The 26,050-nt window shown below is 43.2% G+C and overlaps 1 protein-coding gene across 11 annotated transcripts in view; it reads left to right on the forward strand.

The window, feature by feature from the left end:
- Positions 1-26,050, forward strand: part of LOC131484750 (interleukin-36 gamma-like) — a 174,764-nt gene that overhangs the window by 116,994 nt on the left and 31,720 nt on the right. For 4 of the 11 annotated variants that reach the window (XM_058683332.1, XM_058683333.1, XM_058683330.1 and 1 more), the window contains 3 exons: positions 18,701-18,844; positions 20,669-20,778; positions 22,228-22,290. In XM_058683332.1, coding sequence (XP_058539315.1) covers positions 20,700-20,778; positions 22,228-22,290 — 142 coding nt within the window. In that variant the 5' untranslated portion in view covers positions 18,701-18,844; positions 20,669-20,699. The other 7 variants (XM_058683336.1, XM_058683328.1, XM_058683329.1 and 4 more) reach the window with 5 other exon arrangements.

Raw genomic sequence — 26,050 nt, forward strand, 5'->3', positions numbered from 1 at the left:
GAGCCCTTAACCTGTGGAATCCGAAATTATCTCCTGGGGGATGTGTTAGAATTGAATTGAACTGTAGGACACTCAGCTTGTGTTGCAGAGAATTGCTTGGTGGATATTGCTTGGTGGAGAATTACACTGGGTCTTAGAACCATCACAAAAGAGTTCTGTATTTATTTTTTATTCTTTATCTATTTTGTATACAAGTCTTTTGTCAAATATAGTAATATCACGTTTCTCACCACTTCATAGGACTGGTCAGATAAGATAATGAGCAGGAAAATGGTCTGCAAATGGGGGAACATAATTCATATATTATTCATTAGGGCCATAAGATCCTTCCTGTTGTGGTCACAGAAGCTGCTTCTTGCTTTTTATAGACCAGCACCGTGGAGCCACCCAGGCCGCCTGTGTTGGCTGCTATTAGGTTTTTTGTTTTTTTTATGGTTTTTATTTTCTTTTATTTAAAAAAAATTTTTAATTAAATATAATTTATTGTCAAATTGGTGTCCATCCAACACCCAGAGCTCATCCCAACAGGTGCCCTCCTCAATGCCCATCACCCACTTTCCCCTCTGCCCCACCCCCCATCAACCCTCAGTTTGTTCTCAGTATTTAAGAGTCTCTTATGGTTCATCTCCCTCCCTCTCTGTACCTTTTTTTCCCCCGTTCCCCTCCCCCATGGTCTTCTGTTAAGTTTCTGAGGATCCACATATGAGTGAAAACATATGGTATCTGTCGTTCTCTACCTGACTTATTTCACTTAGTATAACACTCTCCAGTTCCATCTATGTTGCTGCAATTGGCCAGATTTCATTCTTTCTCATTGCCAAGTAGTATTCCATTGTATATATAAACCACATCTTCTTTATCCACTCATCAGTTGATGGACATTCAGGCTCTTTCCATAATTTGGTTATGGTTGAAAGTGCTGCTATAAATATTGGGGTCCATGTTTCCCTATGCATCAGCACTCCTGTATCCCTTGGGTAAATTCCTAGGAGTGCTATTGCCGGGTCATAGGGTAGATCTATTTTTAATTTTTTGAGGAACCTCCACACTGTTTTCCACAGCAGCTGTACCAGTTTGCATTCCCACCAAGAGTTGGCTGCTATTAGTTAATCAGAGGGTTTTTGTTTGTCTTTTCTTGCCATGTCATTCTAATTTGTGACACACAATCAACCACGATGTGTGTTTTTGGTTATGACGCTGGCCTTGGAAGCCAAGGAGTGATATGAAGTGGGTTTCCCTGATTTTGCAACAACTGTGTGTTTTGCTGGTCTTATGACACCATCTTCTTTTAACATGAATTCATGGAAGTGAAACATCTAGCAAGATACCTTGAAGACCTTCTCCCCTTCTTCATGAATCTGATTTCTCATAAATGTAATGTTTGTTTCTTTATTCTCAAGAGCAATAAGGCTCACTGAGAAAATTTGGAAACAGTATAAAGGGAAAAACTGTCCATCCCCCTTCTTACTTCTTACTTCCTTCTTACATCCCTTCTTCTTACTTAAATATAATTTCTGGTCTTTTGAAAGTTTCTTTTCTGGGGCACCTGAGTGGCCAGTCAGTTGTGTCCAACTTTGGCTCAGGTCATGGTCTCATGGTTTGTGAGTTTGAGCCCCGCATTGGGCTCTGTGCTGACAGCTCAGAGCCTGGAGCCTGCTCCCGATTCTGTGTCTCCCTAGCTCTCCACCCCTCCCCCACTCACGCTCTGTCTTTCTCTCTCTCAAAAAAAGAAACGTTAAAAACAATTTTTTTTAATGCTCTAAAAGTTTCTTTTCTGCCCTGATTTCCATGTTTGTGAGTGTTGGTCTTTTTAAGTATTTGGATTTGATCCTGGCTATCAAAGTAATATAACATCTTTGCAGAGAATTGGAAAATATGGAAAAATGGAAGAAAATCATCATAACCCCATATTTCAAAAGCAACCACTGTTAATATACTTCTAGACTGTTGTATTACTTCTTCCTTCTAGCCATTTTAACAGGAATCTTCAGACCACGGTCATGTCTTTGAGTTTTAACCTTTCTTAGATGAAAATAATCTTTATTGAGGTGCTCTTGCTAAAGAGGATTGTGAAATAAGAACTTAAAGATTGAAAATTTACAAAAGAATCATTTTTATTGCCACTGGATTCGGGCCTTGTGGCAGGTTACTGAGAAGAGGGGCTGTAACTCATAAGGGATGAAGGAAAATGAGGAAGCAGATGTTTGGAAAAAGGCCAGAGATGGGGTCACGTTTCCCAAGTGAACCCAAAAGGCGAGTTAGCAGACAAGCAAACTTTGGGTGTGCTCAAACTAGCCATACACCTGGACTACTGGGGGGAGATGAAAGTAAATCTCCTGTACACTGATTGTAGCTGGGGTTCTCACACACAGGTGGGGGAAGGACAGAAAGCTCTTCATAACAGCATGTGGAGGAGGCAGGGTCAGCCTGCAGGAGAGTGTAATGAAACAGCAACCTCTAGAAATGTGTACATTTTGGGGGGTGACTTTGTTTGTCACTAGGGTGCTGGGTGGGACTTTCTCAGCCATGCAGCCCAATTCTGGTCTCCCCACCCAAGCCTGGAATCTTCCTACCTCTAGGATCTTAGGTTATGTTGTCCTCTCTACTTGAACTCAACCAATCAGTGGATATGTGTTGAGTAACTACCATGTACTACACACTTTATTTAGTGAAGTTTTTGGGGGTAGGATTTGGTGGCTGAACCCTACTGCATGTCTCCCCTTTCCTCTTGTGTTCCCTGTAAAGGAATCTATATGTGCAAATTATAATGGTTCAACAGAGAACAAGGGACTAATTCTGTAAATGATGGGACAAGCATCCTATGGAACTCGATATAGCGTTCTTGTATCTGTGTTGGAGGGGCCCATGGATTGGCTCAAGGCTGGAGAAGAGCCTCACTCAAGTTTCCTCCCCTCTGAATCTAGGTGGTTCAGTGGGTGAAATAATACAAGCCAGCCACCCGGATGAGAGTTGTTATGGAGAAAGCGTGATGGACAGCTGGGCTTCCTTCTAGAAGTCTCTGACCAAGTATATTTACTAACTGGGAGAGGAAGCAGAAAGAAGAAAGGAGGATGGCTGGACCTTCTCTCTTGGGGGAGAGTATGGCCAGAATCTGTCATAGGAACCATGGCCTTCCTCACAAAGGCAAGGTGGCCTACTCTGTCTGTTCAGGGAATGAGTGGACATGAGCACAGCCATGGACTATTAGCTCACTCCCTGGTTGAAGGCACCCCTTCAACCTTCAACCACATCCAGTGGATGTCAGCGCACCCAATTAGCAACTTCTCCTCTCTGGGGTGGGGGATGCGGGGATGTCGTGGGTGCTGAGCATGTTCTTTCTTCAGGGAGGGACCCTGTAGGGGCATAATGAGGAGAGTCTTCTTTGAAAACCAACATGTGAGCTGGGACCTGAATGACAAGCTGCAGAGGGCTGGGAGATCTTCAGGGCCCCCCAGACCATGGCAGGGTGGTACTGAGGACTCATTTTAGGCCATCTGGTTGGAAACTGGGTCTCAGCCATTGGCTGGAGGTTTAGGGGCCAGGATTCAGCTTCCAAGAGTAAGAAACTAGGAGTGCGCTTGGGGACTAGGTTTCAGTCCAATAAATCAAGGCAGGGCTGCAGTCATAGTGGGAGAACTGTCATCTGTTAGAAAACCAGGACAAACATATTTACATGGCCAGGGAAGTACGGGGGGCCTCTAGTAAGTCATTCATTTAACAAATATTACTGAACATCTGCTGTGTAACAGGTTATGTTATGGCCACTGGAGTGACGAGGTAGACAAGGTGGCCTGTTCACATAAAGCTTATGTTCCCATGGTGGAGACAGGCAAGGGACCAATTATGAATCATAAATGAAGAAAATGTCCAGATAGTGAAATACTCTGCAAAGAAAATGAAACAAGTGATGAGGACAGCAGGTATGTAAGCCGAGAGAGTTGGTCAAGGAAGGTCTCTGAGTGGTGCCCATGAGAAAGAGTCAGGCATGAGAAGATCTGGGGAGGAGCCCCTACTTGGGGCAGAGGCAACAGTCAGTGCAAAAGCTGTGCCATTATCGGAAGAACTGAAGGAGGCCCATGCAGCACAGGAGTTAGGGAGGGGAGGGTGAAGCGGTCAGAAAGGTAGATGGACCTTATTAAATCAGGGCGAGGAATTAGGATTTGATTTTAAGTGAGCAGGAAACTACTGGAGTGTTTAAGCTGGGGAGTCACATTATCTAATTTACGATGATAAGGATCATCTTATTAGGGCTGGGGTAAAGCAGGGGCTCAGGTCCAGAGGAGAAAAGAAAACCTCACCGTTGGGGGGTAGGGCAGTAGCAGTGGGGTGAGAGGGAAGCGGACACAGTTGGAATATATCTTGGAAGGTGGAGTTACCAGGAGTCGGTAATAGAACCATAGAGAAACGGCAGACCGGGGGTGCCAATTCCTAAGGGGGAAGATTGGGAAGAAGAAGCTTTGGGTGACAGGGAGGCAAGAGTTTGGTTTTGGCCAAACCATTTGAGATGCCAAATATCAATGTCACATTGGCAATTAAATAAACAAGCCTGGAGTCTATGGGAGAGGTGAGGGCTACGATGTAAACATGGGCACCATTGGCTAAGAGATTTGAAGCCATGGGACTGGATGAGATGCTTTAAGCTTGCTGGTGCCTGGACACCAGCTTAGGCAGTAAGACCATGACCAAATCCTGCCACCTGGTAGAGGCTGAAGAGGACAGGGTGGGGTCTGGCTTGTAGGCGGAGTCTGTCATACCCACAAGGTAGGTGTGGCTGAGTCAGGTGGGCATTGGCACTGCTCCCTCTTCTTTCTCATTTCTCCCTCTGTAGCTCCACTCAAATCTTTTCTAGAAGCCCCCATTGTCTTCATACCCTGCCAGCTGGCCACACCAGTCTTGCTGCAGGGTCCAGGGCAGACATCTGATGGTCCCGTTTACACGTCTCATTGGTTGTCATGCCCTGGGTTTTGCCCTCGGGCTCATACAGTTGACTGTGTAAAAAACCCACATTGATATTGCAATGCAGCCTCTTCAGTCCATCTGAGGCCTTTCATCTCAAGAACCGCAGGAATTTTGAACAGTCATTCAGTTTTCATTTCGAAGATGGGAAATTGAGGTCCAGGGAGAAGTGGCTTGGCCGGGGTTACAAAACAAATCAGCAGAAACTGTGAGCTCCAGGAGGCTGGGGACCACTAGTGCTGTATCTTGATCATTATAGAAAAATTGGGAGTTCCAATAGTAAAAGGGGCCTTCTAAAATTAAATGATGTAGTCTTTTAAGAAAATGTTTCATTTAGAAACAATTACAGATTGGCAGGAAGGTGTAAAGGAGTATACAGGGAGGTTCTGAGCACATTTCAGCCAGCTTCTCCCACTATTAACATCTTGCACTTTTTTTTTTAATGTTTATTTATTTTTGAGAGAGACAGAGACAGAGACAGAGACAGAGACAGAGAGTGCGTGCAAGCGGGGGAGGAGCAGAGAAAGAGGGAGACACAGAATCAGAAGTAGGCTCCAGGCTCTGAGCTGTCAGCACAGAGCCCAACGCGGGGCTCAAACTCACAAACTGTGAGATCATGACATGAGCCAAAGTTGGACACTTAACCAACTGAGCCACCCAGGCGCCCCATCACATCTTGCACTCTTACAGTATAATGGCAAAACCGGGAAACTGCCCTTGGTACAATCCACAGAGTTTGTTCAGATTTCACTAGTAACACACACACACTCATTTGTGTGTGTTTGCAGCTGTATGCAGTGCTACATGTGTAGCTCCATGTAAGCACCACAATCAAGATAAGGACTATACCACCTCACATCTCCCTCTTTATAGACACACTCACCTTGTTCCCCTCATCCCTAAGCCCTGGCTTCTACCAATCAATCTGTTCTCCATCTCTGTAATTTTGTTATTTAATGGATGTTACATAAATGGAACCATGAAGTAAGTATCCTGTTGAAATTGGCTTTTCTTTACTCAGCATAATTTCCTTGAGGTTCATTCAAGTTGTTGGGTATATCAAGCGTTCTTACCCTTTCACTGCTGAGTATCTTCCAAGGCATGGGTGTGCCCCAGTTTGTTCAACCAGTCACCTCTTGAAGGACATTTGGATAGTTTCCAGTTTGGGGCCATTATGAATAAAGCAACCATAAATCATCAGTGCATAGGTTTTTGTGTGAACTTAAATCTTTATTTCTCTGGGGTGTATGCCCAAGAGTACAATTGCTGGGTCATATGGTAGGTGTTCATTTTTAGTTTTAAAAGGAGCTGCTGAACAATTTTCCAGAGTGGCTATGCCGTTTTGTATTTCTATCACAATATATATGTGGTCTAGTTTCTCCACGTCTTTGCTAGCATTTGGTGTTCTCATTGTGTTTTCATTCTAGCCGGTGTGACAAGTATGGAGTGATGTCTCAGGGGTTTCAATTCATATTTTTCTAATGGCTAATGATGTCGAATATATTTTCGTGTGTTAACTTGTCATCTGCATGCTATTTTTGGTGAAATGTCTGTTCATGTCTTTTGCCCATTTTTTTTCTTTCTTTCAAGTTTATATATTTATTTTAAGAGAGAGAGAGAGCATGCGTGTGCATGCATGTGAATGGGGGAAGGGCAGAGAGATAGATTCCCAAGCATGCTCCGTGCTATCGGCATGGAGCCCAAAGCAGGGCTTGAACCCACAAACTGCAAGATCATGATCTGAGCTGAAATCAAGAGTTGGAAGCTTAACCAACTGAGCCACCAGGCACCCCTATTGCCCAATTTCTAATTTATGGTTTATGTTTTAAGTGGTGATCTTTGAGAGTTTTTTGGTATATTCCAGATACTAGTTCTTTGTCAGATATGTGATTTGCAAATATTTTTCCCAGGCTGTAATTTGTTTTTTCACCCTTTTAACATGATCATTTGCAGAGAAAATATTTTAATTTTGATGAGTTCCAAATTATCAGTTTTTCCCTTTATGGATCATGTTCTTGGTGTCAAGTCTAAGAATTCTTTGTGTAGTCCTAGGTACCAAAGATGTTCTCCATTTTTTTTTAGAAGTTTTATAGTTTTGTATTTTCTCTTTAAGTCCATGATCCATTTTGAGTTAATTAAACAAAAAAATTTAATGTTTATTTATTTTGGGGACAGAGAGAGGCAGAGCATGAGCCGGGGAGGGGCAGAGAGAGAGGGAGACACAGAATCTGAAGCAGTCTCCAGGCTCTGAGCTGTCAGTGTAGAGCCCGATGTGGGGCTTGAACTTGCGAAACTCAAGATCATTACCTGAGCCAAAGTTGGACACTTCGGCAACGGAGTCACCCAGGTGCCATGTTAATTTTTATATATGGTTGAGGTTTAGGTTGAGGTTGAGGTTAATTTTTTGCCTATGGATGTCTAATTGTCCAGCATTGTTTATTGAAAAGGGTATATTTTCTCCACTGAATTACTTTTGCTACTTTGTCAAAAATTAATTGCACATACTTGTGTGGGTCCATTTCTGAGTTCTCTATTCTGTTCCATTTATCTATGTGTCTGTTCCTCTACCAATACCACATTGTCTTAATCACTGTGGCATTATAATGGCTTTAACATTGGGAAGAATATTTCCTCCTATTTCTACCATTAATCATGATTTAAAAAAAAAAATTCCTCGGACTGTGTGTTTTGTTTTTGGTCGGGGGAGGTTTGGGGGATGCCATTCTTATGTTCACAGACTATTTTTTTTTCTCCAAATTATTTTCATCCCTGAACTAAAAAATATGATTGGAACAAAGCTTATAGAACTGTGTGTGTGAAATAGAAGAAAATTGGCCAAGGGTGACACCTTTACCTGGAGGAAGTTGCATGGACTTTATGTCCACTGTCTTGGCTTCTTGGAGGCCTCCTTCATGCCTATCAAATCTCAGAGGATCTTCTGGATAGTCGAAGTTATAGTAATCCTGATCTGTGTGTAAACGGAGTGAGTTTAACCTTACTACAATAGCTTAAACAAAAAGAGAGGCCTTCAGGATCCATGAGCTTTCTAAACAGAGGCTGTTGTATTTGTTCCAAGAATGTATAACCCCAAATATAGTACCTGGTGGGCATGACAGGTGATATAATTGAAAGACGTGGGTTGGGATAAGAAAGAAACCCAAGCACCATCTGAAGGGGGAAATTACCACTCTGCTCCAGCCCTCTGTGGAAACACAGCCTTAGTTTTACCAGATTTTTAAAAAATAGCCAAAAATCTAGATTTTTAAAAATGTGAGCTCTCTTTGTTTTTAATGTGGGAACTAATCAGTATTTTGAAATAACACTGGGTGGGTCAGATGAACTTGTCTGTGACTCTAATCTTTCCCAAGGGTGGCCAATTTGCAACCTTTGCTACTTATCTGGGTCAGCCGACAATGTTTTGTTTGTATTGCCAGCCATGAAGGTAATGTGTGATTGTTCAAGCAATTATGTGCTCAGTGTCTAGTCAGTTTCCAGAGTCTGAGGGTGCATAAAAATAGTTTATTTGCCCATGCAGATCTTGCAATCTTGTTTACACTGTTCATTTACTTTGCAAATCTTTCATGTTTTTTTTTTTAAGCAGCCAGAGCTGAGGAAAGCTTTAGCACATTCTCTTTCTAATGATCAGTCTATCAGACTCTGTGGAATTTGATGGTCTTCTATTGACTGAGAGCCAACGGGTGTGATTCCTTTTCTAGGTGTGGTGGAGAGCCAGGAATGGAGGCTGACAGGGTGTGTGTGTGTGCGCGCGTGCATGCGTGCGTGCGTGTGCACATGCAATGTTGGGGAAAGGGGGCTGCAGAGGGCAATACTTAGGTGTAAAAAGCTTAGTCTGAGGCAGCATCAGGAGGCCCATGAGGTCAAAACTATTCTTATAACAATTTAAGGCATCATTACCCTTTCTCCCTCTCATTTTTAAATGTGTGTCCAGGGGAGTGTTCCAGAGGCTCTATCTATGACATATGATGATGTCATTGCTCTGATGGCTAATGAAAGACGTATATGTATGTTTTTGTGTTTTGAATTCTGTTTTAAAACAAACTTCTTTGTGATTTTAATAACATGTGAGAGTAAAACGAGGCCTTGAGATCAAAGAGTTTAAGGACTGCTGGTCTAGGGCAGTGGTTGTCAACACTGGCTCTGTATTAGAGTCATCTGGGGAGCTTCAAATTAGTACTTTAAACTGGTAAGACCAGATAGTACACTTGATCTTAGTCAAAGGGCCGAGAAGTGATTAAATTCGCGCTTTAAACTAGCTTTAAATTAGTACTTTAATTAGGTTGCCTGAACCTCATCCTAAACCAATTGGTCCAGAATCTCTGTAGATGGGAAGTCATCATTATTGCCATCCCCACCCCCACCCCCATCATCATCATCATTACTATTACCATTACCATCCCCATCATCATCATCATCATCATCATCATCACTATTTCCACCGCCACCATCATCATCATTAGTATTTCCATCACCATCGTCATCATCATTGTCATCGTTATCATCATCTTCAGCATCATCATTGTCATCATCATCAGTATCACCGTCACGCCACCTGTGACCTGCCCACCTCTGCTCAGGCCCTGTGCTATGTGCTGTACCTCTGATCGTTACAGTTGCCCAGAGAGGCCAACATGATCTTACTTTACAACAGGAGAAGTTTGGGTTGGAAAAGCTGAGGTGAGTAAGGTCACAGAGCTGGCGCAGAAGCCAGGATTCGAAGCCAGTTCTCTCTGCTTTGTCAGTGTTCCCTGTCTTTGCACTACTGAAACTTGTTGAATTATGCTTTTATTCCTCCAACTCCACAGTGTATTTTGATAGATTTTTATGAACAAAACTGACTATGAAGCAATAATTAGCTTATGTTTTAAACCATGTGTTAAAACCATCCAATGGTCAGTCATGACTTCTGCTTAGTACAAGATCATCAGACCACACCGCACAGAGCTGACAGAATTCCACCTAAAAGGAGAGAGACCTGATCTCTGGGTTAACTTGGAAGGCCTTCGTGTGGTTAAATATGTATTTTTTCCTGACATTTTGAAATACTCTTCTCAGTATCATGACACCCCCACCTCACAGCTCTTACCTCCATGGACCTCAAGCTGAGCACAATTCATGAGCAGATGAAGGAATGAATAGGACACCTTATACTTTTTGCTGAATTCTGAGCAGTAGAATGCCCTGGGTGTGCCCAAAGCCTTATCTTGCAAGTAGATCTTCATGAACAATTTATTTTAGTTTTTGTCAGGGAACTGGCTTTATGGATGCCAGAGGACGGAGCGGGGGGAGGAAGAAAAGTAGGTGCCATGAGCTCTTTGTTTTTGGGGCAGCGATCCTTTTCCTCTAAGTGGAAGGAGAGCATGGTGATTAAAGGCACACAGATGAGGTATCTGTAAGACATGCTAACCTGCCAGATACAGAGATGTAGCGATTCTCACGGAGTCCTCGTTGCTCCGTCTTTGCTCTGCTTTTGCTTATTCTAATGTTAATAACAAACATTATGATCCTCCAGAGAGCTACGACCTCCCCTCTTGGGCTAGTTAAACCCTGGATCCTCTTTAGATCTCAGTTCAAGAGTCACTGCTCGGAGAAGCCTCTCTCTCCCCTGGCCCCAAATCCCTATGATAAGCTAGGCTCTTCTATTTGGAACTTTGATTGACGTTTGTATCTCCCACTAGACTACAATTCCCTCAAGGGTAGGGGTGGTGTCTGCATTTGCTCACCATCTTTATTTCTAGCATTTAGCACCATGCCTCATGCAAATAAGTTTTTGAAAATGAAATGAATGAATGTGTGAATGAATGAGTTTAGCAGTGCTGAAAATGCAACTACAGTTTGTTGTTGTTGTTGTTTGGTTTTGTTTTTAAAGTATTGGATTCCTCTCTGATACTGTTCTCAGAGTCATGTCACATTTTTTTTCTTTATTGTAGTAGGATGCTGATAATGGTCTGTATTTGAGGCTAGACCAAACACTGTTCATGCAGACTGCTAGGTCCCAATTACCCCAAATAGCTCTCAGCTCTGTCATACACTTTATCACACTTAAAAAAATTTTTTTTAACATTTATTTATTTTTGAGAGACAGAGAGAGACAGAGCATGAGCAGGGGAGGGGCAGAGAGAGAGAGGGAGACACGGAATCCAAAGCAGGCTCCAGGCTCCAAGCTGTCAGCACAGAGCCTGATGCAGGGCTCAAACCCACAAACCGTGAGTTCATGACCTGAGCCGAAGTCGGACGCTCAACCAACTGAGCCACCCAGGCGCCCCACTTTATCACACTTTTAAATAAAACATATTTTGTTTTGCAAAATATGACCTGAACCACCTGCACCAGGATCACTTGGGGAGCTTTATAAGAAAGTCTATTTCTGGGCTTACCCCTGGGCCTGCTAAATCAGAAGCTCAGGGTGTAAGGAGGTGAGAATTTGCATTTATTGTTATTATCTTTAAAAAAATGGATATTGCCACATGATTCCAAACCCCAAAGTATAAAAAGTCATATGGGTTTTAGCAAAAGATTAAATGTTTAAAAAAATTAATATACATTTTATTTTAGCATAGTTTTAGGTTTATAGAAAAGTTTTGAAGATAGTACAGAGAATACTCATTTATCCCACACTCAATTTCCTCTATTGTTAACATTTTACATTATTAGGGGCAATTTGTCATGATGAATGAACAAATAATATTGATACATTTTTATTAACTAAAATACATACTTTATTCAGATTTTATTAGTTTTTATCTAAAGTCCTTTTATCATTCTAGGATCCCATCCACATTATAATTAGTCATCCTATCTTCTTAGGTCCTTCTTGACTGTAACAGTTTCTCAGACCTTTGTGTTTTAATGACTTTGACAGTTTGAGGTATTTTGTAGATTTTCCTTCAGTTGGGGTTTGCCTCATATTTTTCTTATGATTAAACTGGAGTTACAGGCTTTTGAGAGGAAGACCATAGAGGTAAAGTACCAGTCTTATGACATCATATCAAAACTACATGTTATCAACATGACTTATCAGTGTTGACCTTAGCCTTGATCAGCTGACTGAGGAAGTGTCTCTCTGATTCCCCTGCTGTTATATTACGACCCCCCCACCCCCTTAACACTGTATTCCTTGGAAGGGAGTCAGTATAGGTCAGTGCACACCTGAGATGTGGGGAGTTATGTTCCACCTCTTTTTTTTTTTTTTAACGTTTATTTTTTTGAGAGACAGAGAGACAGAGAATGAGCAGGGGACGAACCCATGAGACATAACATCATGACCTGAGCTGAAGTCAGATGCTTAACCGACTGAGCCACCCAGGTGCCCCTAATGTTCCACCTCTTTAAGGGAGAAAGTATATACATAAATTATTTGGGTTTCCTCTGCAGAGAGATTTGTCTGCTTTCCCCATTTATTTATTTATTCAATCATTTATTTACATCAGTATGGACTCACGGATATTTATTTTATACTTTCCGTTCTAATCCAATGCTATGTTATTTATTTTATTGCTCAAATTGTTCCAGCTTTGGCCACTGGAAACCCTTCAGCTGGCTCCAGTGTCCCTTTGACATACCCAATTATTGCCTCTCCCCGTGCCCCCTTTCTTTTCTGGAACTCCAAGTGGCACTCTAGGCTCATCTTGCACATTTCCCGATCCAGCCCTAGAATTTCAGACATTTTCCCAAGGAGCCTTAATTCTTTTTGTTAGAGAATTGTATTAAAAACTATCAACTGGGCACTAGCTATGCTTACTGTCCTGGGGAATCATTGCTTCTAGGCTCTCCCAGCTGACCGAGCAAGGAAGCATACATGTGTCTACCAACTCAGGCCTATATAAATATTTATAAATATTTCTATTTGTAGCCATCTATACTATATTAAGCTAACCCTGAGTTCAAACTGATGTCCCTAACTCTAACCCATTACCACATGGATCACATTAGCCTTTTCCCCATGCTTGTGTGTAAGTTCTCACTGTAATAGTGAGAAACCTGTCTGCTACCATCCACCATTCACTTGCTTAACTGTCCGATTCCAGAACCCATGTATACTGGTTTCAAAGCTGTTCACTTGTGCTCCATACTCCATGGGCTACAACTTTATCATCTGTGTGCAGGGCTTATGTACAGTGTCTTTGCCTTTTGTCTTACACGCGTCGCTCATTTCCAGAGTTGCTTTGGGTCAGCACCTTTCTCAACCACTCCCTTCAGTGATGTTATTTCATACCTTCCTAATACACTTAGATTCTTTCTGCTACAGTGTGCATTCCAGCCTGGGATTTAAAAAATGAAGTGAAGTAAATAAAATAAATTTAATTAATTTAAATACTTTTGTACTTAGATTTTATATTTGATAAATTTAATTTTATATTTATTTAATTTTATATTTTAACCCACGCCCCCCAAATATAAAAAGACCTACAGTTTTGAAATCATCATCACTCAAACAGTGAAATTTTCAAGCACACATTTTTTAATGCTTGCTTTTTTAAAAAGTTGTATATATTTGGTACTTTCCTACTGTTGTATAATTAGAAATTCTAACAGTTTCTCACCATCTACCTGCTGTGTGTGTGGGCCCCTCTTAGGAGACAAGGGCCACAGGCTCCCTGAAGTTTCCAAAAGCTCATATGTGAGTGAGTTTGGAAAGTAAGTTGCATTTTCTGATAGGAAAAAAAAAATGTAGTAAGTGATGATTGGCTTCCCAGTCTCATCCACAAAATCCCACTCAGTTCCTTTTTTATTTATTCCCAGCTGCAATAGTGACATTTTACTAATCTCCGACCCCATGGAGAAGACTTTTTCCCTGGGGAAAAAAAATCCAGATTCCACGTGAGTTTTTTAAGATTGCCTTTTGACAGGGACTGGACGTTCCTTGAGGCAAATGGTAGGACAGCGGGACCTGCAGAAGTATCTTGATACGGGCGGAGAACCCACGGGAGCTTCCCAGTGGTAATGATGAACTTGGAAATTCGGGAATGAAGGAGAATTAAGGGTATATTCTGCTAAACGAAAACAGAGGGTGTTCACTGCTATAAGGCCTTCCAGAAAGGAAGCTGGAGCTAAGCACTATCAGTACAACTTTCAGACATGATAAAAATGTTCTCTGTTTGTTGTGCAGTAGCCATTAGCCACTTGTGGCTACTGAGCACTTGAAATGTGCCTCTAATGAGGCCAAGGAACTGAATTTTAAATTTTATTCAGTTTGACTTACTTTACATTTAAATAGCCACCTGTGGCTGGTGGCTGCCATATTAGACAATGCGATTCTAAAGTATGTGCTTCAGGTATAAAGAAAATGATCCCAGATGGAAGATATAGATATAAGAAGAAATGAAGAACCAAGAAGATTACTAAATATGTGGGCAAAAGGAAATTAACTCTCATGCTATGAAATAATAATAATAATGATGATGATGATGATAAAATATGTAGTTTTGAAAGTATATGGAATTAAAACATGTGACAGTAGAAGCATAGAAATTGGACAAAGTTGGGGCACCTGGGTGGTTCAGTTGGTTTAGCATCCGACTCTTGATTTCTGCTCAGGTCATGATCTCACCGTTCATGAGTTCGAGCCCTATGTCAGGCTCTGTGCTGACAGCATGGAGTCTGCTTGTGAGTCTCTCTCTCTCCCCCCCGTCTCTTTCTGCCCTTCCCCTACTCATGTGCTGTCTCTGTCTCTCTCAATATAAATAAATAAACTTAAATTTTTTTTAATTGGGCAAAGTTGAGGTAGATGGAGGTGTTCTGCCATCCTTGAATTGTCTGAGAGGAGAATAAAGTTCTTCATTAGCATGAATCTTAAGGATACTTGGGGTACTTCTAGGATAAACACCAAAAAAGTTGAAAATAAATATAGAGGTATATACATTTCAGACTAGTAGGGAGAGAAATGGAATGATAAAAAATATTCAAACCAAAAGAAAGCAAGAAGGGGGAGGAGAAACAGAATAGGAGTAATGAAAAAAAACACCATAACAGCGGTAGGTTTTTAAACCCAAATGCTCTATTTCATTGATTTTAAGACACACAAGGAGTGCCTGGGCAGCTCAGTCACTTGAGCATCTACTTCGGTTCACGAGTTCTCAAATCTTGTGATTCACAAGTTCAAGCCCCACGTCAGGCTCTGTGCTGACAGCTCAGAGCCTGGAGCCTGCTTCAGATTCTGTGTCTCCCTCTCTCTCTGTCCCTCCCCCGCTTGTGCTCTGTCTCTCTTTCTCCCTCAAAAATAAATAAGCATTAGGGGGGCCTGGGTGGCTCAGTCGGTTAAGTGTCTGGCTTTCGCTCAGGTCATGATCTCATGACCTGGTGAGTTTGAGCCCCGCATTGGGCTCTGTGCTGACATCTCAGAGCCTGGAGCCTGCTTCGAATTCTGTGTCTCCCTCTCTCTCTGCCCTCTTCTGCTCATGCTCTGTCTCTCTCAAAAATAAATATTAAAAAAATTTTTAATAAATAAATAAATAAACATTAAAAAAAAAGACACACATTTACTTATATTTTTATATTTCTGAAATTGGGAAACACATGACAGGCTATGGCATCATATGAACCCTGTCAGGGTGTGTTAACTTGTCAGAGTTTTTTTTTTCTTGGTCATCAGTTGAGTTTTGTGGATCATTGTTATTACATGTGTTGAGTTTAATTTCTGCTGAAAATGTTTCAAAAAGATGCCCTCTGACTTGGCATGGAAACTGAGTAGTGGGGTAAACAGGTAATTTTAATGAAGCTTTTTTTTTTTTTTTTTTTTTTGCCAAATACCAACAACTTTCAGAGACCCAAAAAAGAGGCTACCCACAAGTGGATGAAGCTCTTTATACTTTGTTTCTGAGATATGTGCAATGTAAAGCAAGAGAAATCGTCAAATTCCTTGGAATTGATGAAAGAAAATTTGCCACATGGAGAAGCTGGTATGATTGATCTGTGCATTTGATGGGGCTATTGTTGAGATCTTATGTCATGGTTTAATTGGTGGCATTTCTCTTTCTTATTGATCTATAAAACTTTGGTGTATCTTATAATCCATGATGTTTTAGAGTTGATGTAAGTGGTTTCTATGATAATGTTGATTACGCAAAGCAAAAAGAAAATTATATGCTGTTTGCTTTAGATACATCTAAAGCATAAGGGTGGAGGACATTGAAAGGAAAGGATGAGAAAAGATATACCACACAAATACTAATTAAAAGTCTTCTGTATCTGACAAAGTAGACTTTAAGACAATAAGCATTCATAGAGATAAAGAGGATTTCTCCTTAGAGATAAAAGTCTCAGATCACCAGAGAGATATAAAAATTATAAATTTATATGCACCTAATTAACATGGCTTCAAAATGCCGAAATCAAGATCAAAATAAATCTATAAATCTACAGCATAATAGGAGATCTTAATATCCCCCTTACATAATTGATAGAATAAAAGGTAACAGTGAGGATAGAGAGGATCTGCTCAATAGAATTAATACATCTGACTTCATGGTCATGTATAAAATACCGTACATAACAACTACAGAATACATGTCAAACATTTACATGCAGACGTTGGTGGAAAAAATGTAAGGTTGAAAGGAGCAGACTGGGGGCGGGTGGGTGGCTGAGTTGTTAAGCATCTGACTCCTGATTTTGGCTCAGGTCATGATCTCGAGGTTTGTGGGATTGAGTCCCACATCGGGCCCTGCACTGACAGTGGGAAGCCTGCTTGGGATTCTCTCTCTACCCCTCCCTATCTCTCTCTCACTCTCTCAAAATAAACATTTTTTTTTTTTTTTAAAGAAAGGGAGCAGACTGGCAGTCAGGAGATTTTAGCTAATAGCAACACTAATAATGGGGATTGCAGCCATCCCTTTAATGACTTCCAAAAACTTTCCTATGGCAAACATGAACTTACATAATTTTCTCTGCTTTCTTACTCTGTTTTCTATTCTGGATTCACTCCTACTCAGTACTTAACACTATGGACTCTTGAAAGTTGCCAGTCTCCTGAATCTCATGCCAATGATGAGGCCTTGCTTATGGGCCTCTCAGATGCTGGTTGGATGGTCTGCTGGGTATGTGGCTACCACCTGACCTGGATTCCTTATTGCTGTGCCCTCCTGTCTGTTGGGACCTGGTGCTATCTGTGTGGGAGCCTTCCCACAGAGCATTCCCACTCTCCTTTGGCCACTATGTTCTGGACTGCAGGCTGCATGTCTCCTGTGGGCGTCTGCAGCTGTCTCTGTTCCTCAAGCACTGTCCAGCTCCTCAGGCCTGGCTAGTTCTATGGCAGGGAATTCACCTTGCTGCCTCTCCTGCTGTACGTGCCTGGACAAATCATGAGAAGTGCCAGCATCCTATGGTGATGCAGGATGCAGGAATCAAACCGATTTCAGTAACATTCTAATTCTTTGACTGTTGGATGACAGAATTTATACTCAGTTGGGTTTCCCATTTTTTTAACTTCATATTTTCCTTCACAATCTCATCCCTATCCCAAAGGCTTATCAAGAAATTCTCCGAAGATCTCTCTATATTAGGCATTTAATAGACAATTTAGAGATTTCTATTCCAGCTATCAAGGGAATCACATTTTTCAGATCTTTAGACCAATAATGAAATACCCTGCAGCAGTTAAAAATAATGTAGAAAAGTACTGATGAGATGAAATACTATTTGAGATATCATCTTGACTAGGAAAGGCAGGATGCATTGTAAATAGGGAAGGAAAATAATTTGTCAGACACATTCCTGTCATTGCGTGTTATGTAGATGTGAGCATGGAAGAATGTTTGAAGATAAGACCCTAGTCTGTGCCCCATTTAAAAGACAGAGCTGCAACATTCTCAGAAAAGCCTAGGCTGCCTGGAACTCAGTTCGTGATCTCAGGGAAATTGCTTAACCTCGGTAGACTGCTCTGGCTTTTACAGTGGAAGCTGGGAGGACAGCCCCAGCCCCAGGATCAGCACAGGATTTGGGGACATAAGGAATGCAGGGGGCTTAGTCCAGCCCTGGATTACTGAGAGCACACAGAGGACCGTGGTGGCTGTTACTGTTGCCCCTGTGCTATTGTGCTGTTGCTGGTGACCCAGTGGCTATGACCTTGCTTGGTCATGTGGATTTTCCTCTGAGTGCACCAGCTGTTTTTAGCATTGTAAAACACAACCATACTTATTAACTGACAAGAGCAAATGCAATGCAATGCAATGCAATGCCAAATAAATAAATAAATAAATAAATAACAAGGTAAGTAAATAGCCAACAGGCTGTAGGAAGAAGCCAGTTCTTGGTGGGCTTGATCAAGGAAGGTCCGCTGGGGATGTGTTGCATGTCCCCATTGAAGAAGAGTGAACAGAGGAGATGTGGATGGGGGTGTCAGTGATGTCCTGGAGTGCTCTTTAAGGAGAGGTGAAAGGACAGTGTTTTTCTCTGGGACGTGGGGCCCCACCTGGCTGAACTCTGGGACTGGGGTAAAGAACCACCATGAGGACAAGGACTTGCCCACACCTCCCAGGCTCGGTGTCCGGGCTGGACACTGCATCTCCCCTTTCCTTTCGTTCGTGTCTCTTTCCTACACCTTCGCTGTTGCACTGGACCGGCAGCCACACAGCCTGTCTCAAGTGCCTTAAAACGTGTTGAATGGATGTGGCACAGTCCTTGGCAGAGTGACACTACTCCACAGGAATTTGTTTATTCCTTTGGGGTGGAAAATGGCAGGCAATGAGTAATGACTGATACCTAAGATGCTGCTTATTATTGGATAAAGGAATGCACTGCTACATTTGCATACACACTCCCAAACCGATTCTTCAAAACGAGGACCAGACCTGGCCCCTCCACATCAGAGATCCTGAAGGGAGAAGACAAGCAGAGCTCCAGGAGCCACAGAGCGTGGGGACCCTTGCCGCAGGTAGGTGGTACTGATGCGGGTTCAAGAGACCAGTTGACATAGATGGGGAAGCAGAACAGCATCTGGACCTGCCTTGCTTTTTTTCCCATTAGAAGCATGCCCTTCTGTGGATTCTAAGTGATATCTCTGACACTTGCCCAGACCACCTTGCTCTCAGCCCCATGAGCAGCCTGAATGTCTTCCAGGGGGGCTTCTGCCGATAAGCGGGGCATTGCTGGAGGGCCAGGCAGACGCTGAGCTTAGGAAACTTGCCAGCCCTGCTAATGCTAGCTTTCTCTGCTTTCAGCTGCTAGAGAAGAAGAATCTAGAAAGTACTGGTCTTCAGAAAAGAGATTTGGGGACCCTAAATATTTTGAGTGTTCTTAGGTGAAAAGACATGGATCTCAGATGGCTGAATGCACTGCTTCTCTAGGGAGCTCTGGGGAAACCACCTGCATTTATTTGGATACAGGTGGGAAATTACAGAAGTGGCTCACAGGGATCTCCCAAGTACTTCAGCCTGTGGGCATCATTCTGTCCCCCACCAGGACCACCACTGTCTTCATGTATTTTAGTACCTACATTTCTGCCAGACATTTCTTTGTCTAATGTCATGTGACTGCCAGATTCTCTGACTTCTCCAGTGCCACCAATTCCCTGTGTCCCTTGATCTAGCCCCAAACTGCAAAGAGATTTGTGCTTTGTAGATGTGGGGAATGCAGCCAAATAGCAAATAACTTAAACTCAAGTGGTGACTCTCCATGCCCTTAAAGATCTGTCGGGTGTCCCCACCCCCTAGAGCCACCCAGTGGCCATCCTTCACTGTGGCCATCCTATCATTCACTGTCCTTGCTGCCAAGCCCTGGAGCCTTTCCTTGCCATTTTTTATTTTTGCAAAACCATTTAGCCCCCTTTGTCCTGCTCCTAAGCCCTTCTCAAGGGATTGGGCTTCCACACAAACTGCGCATCTCTGCAAACTAAAAGTGGTGTGACCCTTGAGAATTTACTACCTTTGGGTTTTTCATCTATATAATGGAGATAGCAATTATTGCCTCACTTCCTTCTCTGAACTAATGTTGGGGAAAGTTCTTTGTGAAGTGAGTGAAATGTGACTTGCAGAATTGAGGGGTGTTTAGAAATCTCTCTCCTCCAAGTCCTCCCAGTGAAGAGCTCCTGTGTCATCCCTTCCCCAAGACATTAGGAGCTGAGCCTCCTGGGACCTTTGGAGGCTCAGTTTTCTATGATAAGAGGCTACAAAAACAAACAAACAAACAAACAAACAAACAAACAAAACAAAAAAAACCTGCCTTTCTTTGCAAAGATTAGACTACAGCAGAGGGTTGGCAAACTTTTTCTGTAAATGTTGGGACAGCAGCATTTTAGGCTTTGCTGACCAGATGATCTGTCTTTCAAATACTCATCTCTGCTGTTGAAGCCAGAAAGCAGCCATAGACAACATGTTAAAAAGGACATGGCTGTGTTCCAATAAAACTTTACTTAAAAAAAAATAGGCAGTGGGACAGATTTGTCCTGTGGTCTGTAGTTAGTTTGGTAATCCCAGGACTAGAGCAATACACTTTGAGCTTTCTGTTTCATTTTTATCAAATGTTGTCAGGATCCATGAAAATGATATTGTGACCCACTGTTTAGAAAGCATTGCTGTCCAAAAATCAAAGAAGGAGTGATAGGAGAAGCATGGTCCATTCTTACAAGGCCTTCCTGGGCACAGCAAACATTTCTGAGCAGAGAGCAAGGCTGATGGCCTACTAAGCACTTGTGGTGCCCAGCAAGGTTTCCTGGGTTCGGAAGTGTCATAACTGACCTCCTTCCTGCCTTTAATCCCAGGTTCCTGTTGAGTCATTTCATTGTGTTAAATATGTCATTTTTGGAGGACTCAAGTGTGAAAATGGAGTCTGAAGACCAGGAAGGAGACGAGCCCCAGTGCTGCTCAGAAGGTAAGATTCTTGCAAAAGCATCCATACCAGGACCAAAACATAGCTCCTAAAGCAGGACCTTGTAGGTCTGTGCACAGACCGGTTCCTCCCTGTTGACCTTGCATGGTAAGTGACCTTTGAGAACTTCTCTGGCAAATGCATTAGACCAGAGAAGTCCTTGAAGGGAAAATGAAGCTCTGTCATGGGTGCCTACGTGCATAAGGTGATAGATAAACAGATCACCTTCACCCGGAGATCTGGGGCTTTGAAGTGAACCAGCTGGATGGTTCTGAATCCTCCCCCAGCCTGCCCAGGCAGAGGAGAAGGCCCTGCAGTAGAAGGAGTTGTCTGGGTCTCGGGTGGGAAAAGTACCCTGGCTCAGGACTTTCGATCATCCCATGGAAGAAGGCACTCTGGTGTTGGTGTTGGCTCAAGGCATATGAAAAGAGGAGGCTTTTGACCCAAATGACTGTCTAGTGCATGAAGTGTGAAGGGAGGGGCACGTAACAGGGGCCTTCAACTCACACGTGGAAATCAGAATTCCCAAACTAAAAGTAAGACATTTGTCTGACAAATATGGATCTGCCAACAGAGAGGTTTGGAAAGCGCTGCTCCTGCTCTTGGAACACAGGCCATGTGGTGGCCACCATGCACCTCCTGTCCCTTAGGCAGCAGGAGTGGACACCAGGAAGGTCCAAGCACCAGATACTATAATTATGCAACCTTGGGGAACTCCAAATGGTGATATCAACTCCTAACTCTGCCGTTGTTTGTGGCATGTGTGGAAGCAGTAAAGGCTTCCTCTGACTTCCAACACAATCCTTGAGAGTCTCTGTCTGAACTGAGTCTGGGGCAGCTCCACCTTCCACCATCTTTCCTCACCAAGGTGCAGTCTTCCTGCTTCTTAGAAGCATCGACTGTCAGAGCTGGAGGGACAGACAAGGAAGGGAAGCCTCAGAGTGGTGAGAGGCAGTCAAGTACACTACAAGGCAAGTCACTACAGCCAAGCAGTGGGCAAGGCCAAGACTGCCTTCATACCAGAGCACAGCGTTTGGGTTTTCTTCTTCCCTAGGTGCTATGTGCTCTCCATGTGCAAAGGTTGTTTGGATTGTGACCAGGGATTTCATTCAGGCATTTCTCAAACTTAATGTTTTATCAGCTAGAAGCTTCCAGATTACTCTCAGAGTACTGTGGGCAATGTATCCTATACCCCCTGAATTAATGCAATGCGTGTGTTTTTAATAACTAAGGCTTCTACAGAGTTCTGCATCCAGAAACTGAGTTCGTTCTATTTCATCTCCATTTCTACCATTTTTGACCAGGAAGGCTATTTTTTGTCATTACTGTCTCTTTGCTTTAGCGTTTCTCAAAACATACAACAATAAGTAAAGCATTAAATGGCCCCTGATGTTCCTGAATCCCTGGAAAATCCCAATTGTCATGTGCTAACCTCACTGTCTCTGATTCCAGACTTGGACAGAAGCCCCCTGGAGCCAGACATGAGCCTCACCTCACAAAGCTCTCCCTATTCAAGTAAGGCCCCTGGGTGAACCAATGAGGGTGGCGACAGATGAGGGTGGGCACGAGGCTGGTGCCACGATGTTCTCGTAGGGGCGTCAGAGGATCAGAGGCTAGGGGTACCTAAGGGTGCTGGGATGAGGCCGAAGGCTTTTCCTTTGTGGAAACGAATCTCAGGAGGGTCAGTAAGAAAGATGAACCCTGGATGGGCCTCGGGCTTTCCAGAGAGGTGCAGGGAACGCATATCACTGAGTGGCCCAGGAGAAGAAAGGTTTTGAGCCTAGGACTCTTCCATGTCCTTCTGACCTTTGCCATGAGGCTGGCAAGCCGGACCTTCTCAAAGAATTTACGAAAAACAGAAACTTGACCAGCAGAGGGCGCACGCGAAACCCTCACCGCGGAGCGTGCCTTGGCTGCCCTCACAGATCTAGATCACAGGCTACTGCATGAACCTCACAATAACCTTAAGAAATTTCAAGGGCAGAAACTAAAGGCGTGAGGGAGGCTGCCTGCCCCAGGTGACACAGGCAGTATTGGTGACAGATGCTGGAATTTAAAGGTACTGTGACCGCTGTCTGCCCAAGTCAGGTTTAAGGCTCCCCGTCACCATCCTCTGCACAGGCAGAGTCGGGAGGCCTCAGCCTGAGTCCCAGGTCTAGTGCGGGTGACCCTCCTCGCTGGTAAACCCGAGGTGAGCGCACACAGGCGCACGGCCAGCCCCCCGCGACTCTGCGAGGGAGGTTGCGTCAGGCACTATTGCCGCTCCCACTGCTGCTGTTGCTCCCGCTGTTGTTTGAGAACGGACTCCCCAGAGGAGATAATTACTAGCACAGTAAAACACGGACACCTCTGATGTGGCCTTGAGAAGGGAGTCTGAAGAACGCGGGTCAGGCCAGGAATGATGTGCGAGAACACCAGTTAACGACGATCCGGCACAAGCCTCAGTGTGAGACGATGGGGGGCGCGACTCAGGGTGCGATGGGAGGGAAAGAGAAGTAAAAGAAGGACAGGTTTTGGAAATATTTAAGAGGAAGACAGCCCAAAGCTAGTGCTGGACATGCAACGTACAGAGCATGTGTGGGTGTCTCCCCAGACCAACCGGAATCTCAGGGCAGCGGGGACCAGGCGTCCATGGTCCTAAAATGTCGCCCATCAGATGATTTCCTGTGTAGGCTCCTAGGTACTTCCTACCTAGTTTCTCGCCCACCCCACTCCACTCTTCCACTGGCCCTCTAAGGATCTGTCCCACCAAGGCTTTGCTGACAGCATGATGCCCCCAGTGACAGGCTGCAGGAAAGAGGGTTAAGAAGAATACAGATCAACATGTTCTGAGTCTTTTATATGGCTCAGATACCTGGCTAAGTGCTACTCGCTTGAATAAGCATTTTAATCTTCCCAATACCCCCTCCAGGGAGGTACTATTATTACCCCCTTCTCACAGAGGAGGAAATTTAGAGAGATACAGTTACTTTTCCTAGGTCCTAAAGTAGTAAGTGATGGGAATTTGGATTGAACCTATCTGTGAAAATGGATAACCCATGTGTTTACATCGGGTTTTAAACCCATAGCGTTTACATGCTAAATTGCTTATAAGGCAGAAAGACTTGGTGTGGGAGAAATTTTGAGTGGGCTGTGATGTTTGAGGCCACAGGAAGGTAGAGGGCTAGGGCTGAGACCCTTGCATGTGGGCTAGAAAGGATTGCCTGTAAAAGGGCAATCTCAGGGAATTTAATCTGTAGCAAGAACAGAAGCACCCTAATCAGAGGTTCCTTTCATAGCTGGTCACTCCTCCTGCCCCCATCCAAGATCCTGGGGTAGGGTGAGGCAGGTGAGGGCAAGAGGAAGGTGTCTTGGGAATAGAAGGAGAAGACCCGTATCCATCCTGTACTCTGCTTGGCAATGAGTTAACTGCACAGAGATAATAGCCTTAGGAGTGGTGCCCTCCAAGCATTTTGGATCCTAGTTACCCCAATCAATGAAACAAAACTGAGGGCACTCCGTTTTGAAATATGGGCATTCGTCCATTATGAAACTTACACAAAAGTAGAAAGTTCACAAAGACTAAATAAAATAAGAACTGACATTTAGTGGTTTCTTCCCACATTCCAGTGGATTGTGTGGCTCGCCCAACTGCCACGCCCCACCCCCATCCCAGCAGACACACACCTAGCGATGCGCTGGCAAATGTTTGACAACCAGTTCTCTGGGGATGGGTGGGAGTGGGAGGGAGCTCTTCCTTGGAAATCTGGGAAGAGAAACGTATTCTTTACACAGCCCCAAAGCAGATCCTGGCCCCTGATCTGCTTTCTGGAACTGTAGCTGTAGCCTACATATTACTGAAGACTGCCAAGGAGAGGAAAAGCAAGGCGAATTTCATAATGTTAGTATGTGCTAATTACTTCCTGGCTCAGTCAGCAAAATCCTTTAAGAGAAAGATGGACTTAGACCAGCACTCACCAGGTAGCAAACAAGATGGAGGGAAAACACTGCTTTGCGAAGGAAGGGGGCTGGTCTGCCGCCTGCAATCTAAGTTCACTGCAAATCATGCCCCCTCCTTTTTTTCTTTCTTTTTAAAAATTTTATTTATTTATTTATTTATTTATTTATTTATTTATTTATTTATTGGAGCTCCGCAGGGCTGAGAAAGCCAACTGTTAATGCATGGGCCATAGAAGCTACAAAGTGGCTACTTTCATAGTAGATAAGATGTGGGGCCCCACATCTTTATGAAGCATGGTCCTTCAAGAATAAATATATAAGTATATTTATTCCATTGTACCAGGCATGGTCCCTTAAGAGTTAGGTCCGGTCCGTCTTCCAGCCAGTATCAGACTAAGGATATTTATGATCTCATCTGAACCCATTCCAAATTATCTCAAGGCTGCATAATGAAATTGAAGGACCTCTCACAACACACATCAGTGGCTCGATGCCACTGTCAAACAAGAGGTGTCAGTCGCTAGAACTCCCAAAATGAAAATAAACACAAACAAAACACATTAAATATTAGTTAAGTACTTACGCTACCATACAAAGTGGAGAATTCTTGAAAATATCGTAACTACAAAGTAATGTTGATTATACATTCTCTTCGGGTTGTAGTCAAAGAAAAAGGCAATTGAATTGTTAAATCTGGCTATTCATCAAGTCACTTTAATTTTTCGATATTAGTCATGTTGTTTTGGACTCTGTATCAGCAGATAAATCAAATGAGTAAGCTAATTGTGTATCAAGATTTTCAGTTAGAAAGTAATAGCATAGCTCACTGAATTCTAAAGGAAAGGCATAGTGTTTCAGTAACCTGGTGGCTTTGGTCTTAAGATGATACAAACAGGGTTTGCCTTTCTAAAGGATACGAGCGGAGGGGCACCTGGGTGGCTCAGTCGGTTAAGCATCCGACTTCGGCTCAGGTCGTGATCTCGTGGTTTATGAGTTCGAGCCCCATGTCTCGGTGCTGTTAGCTTGGAGCCTGCTTCAAGTTCTGTGTCTCCTTCTCTCTCTGTGCCTCCTTTGCTCATGCTCTTTCTCTGTCTCTCAAAAATAAATGTTAAAAAAATTTTTTTAATAAAAATTAAAAAAAAAAAAGTATTCAAGAGGAAAGATCAACAACAGAACAAAAGCAGGCACCAACCTCCAGACTCCAAATTTTCACTAGGTTTTCCCAGTGCAGATCACAATTTTTGAGCAGGTAGGGATCACCCAGACTTTAATCATTAGATCTGTTACATGCAGCCTAGGAAAAAACCAAACCCATATAAGCCTCCAACCTCCCCTG

This window comes from Neofelis nebulosa, chromosome 9 (genome assembly GCF_028018385.1).
Source record: "Neofelis nebulosa isolate mNeoNeb1 chromosome 9, mNeoNeb1.pri, whole genome shotgun sequence".
In the NCBI taxonomy this organism is placed as follows: domain Eukaryota; kingdom Metazoa; phylum Chordata; class Mammalia; order Carnivora; family Felidae; genus Neofelis; species Neofelis nebulosa.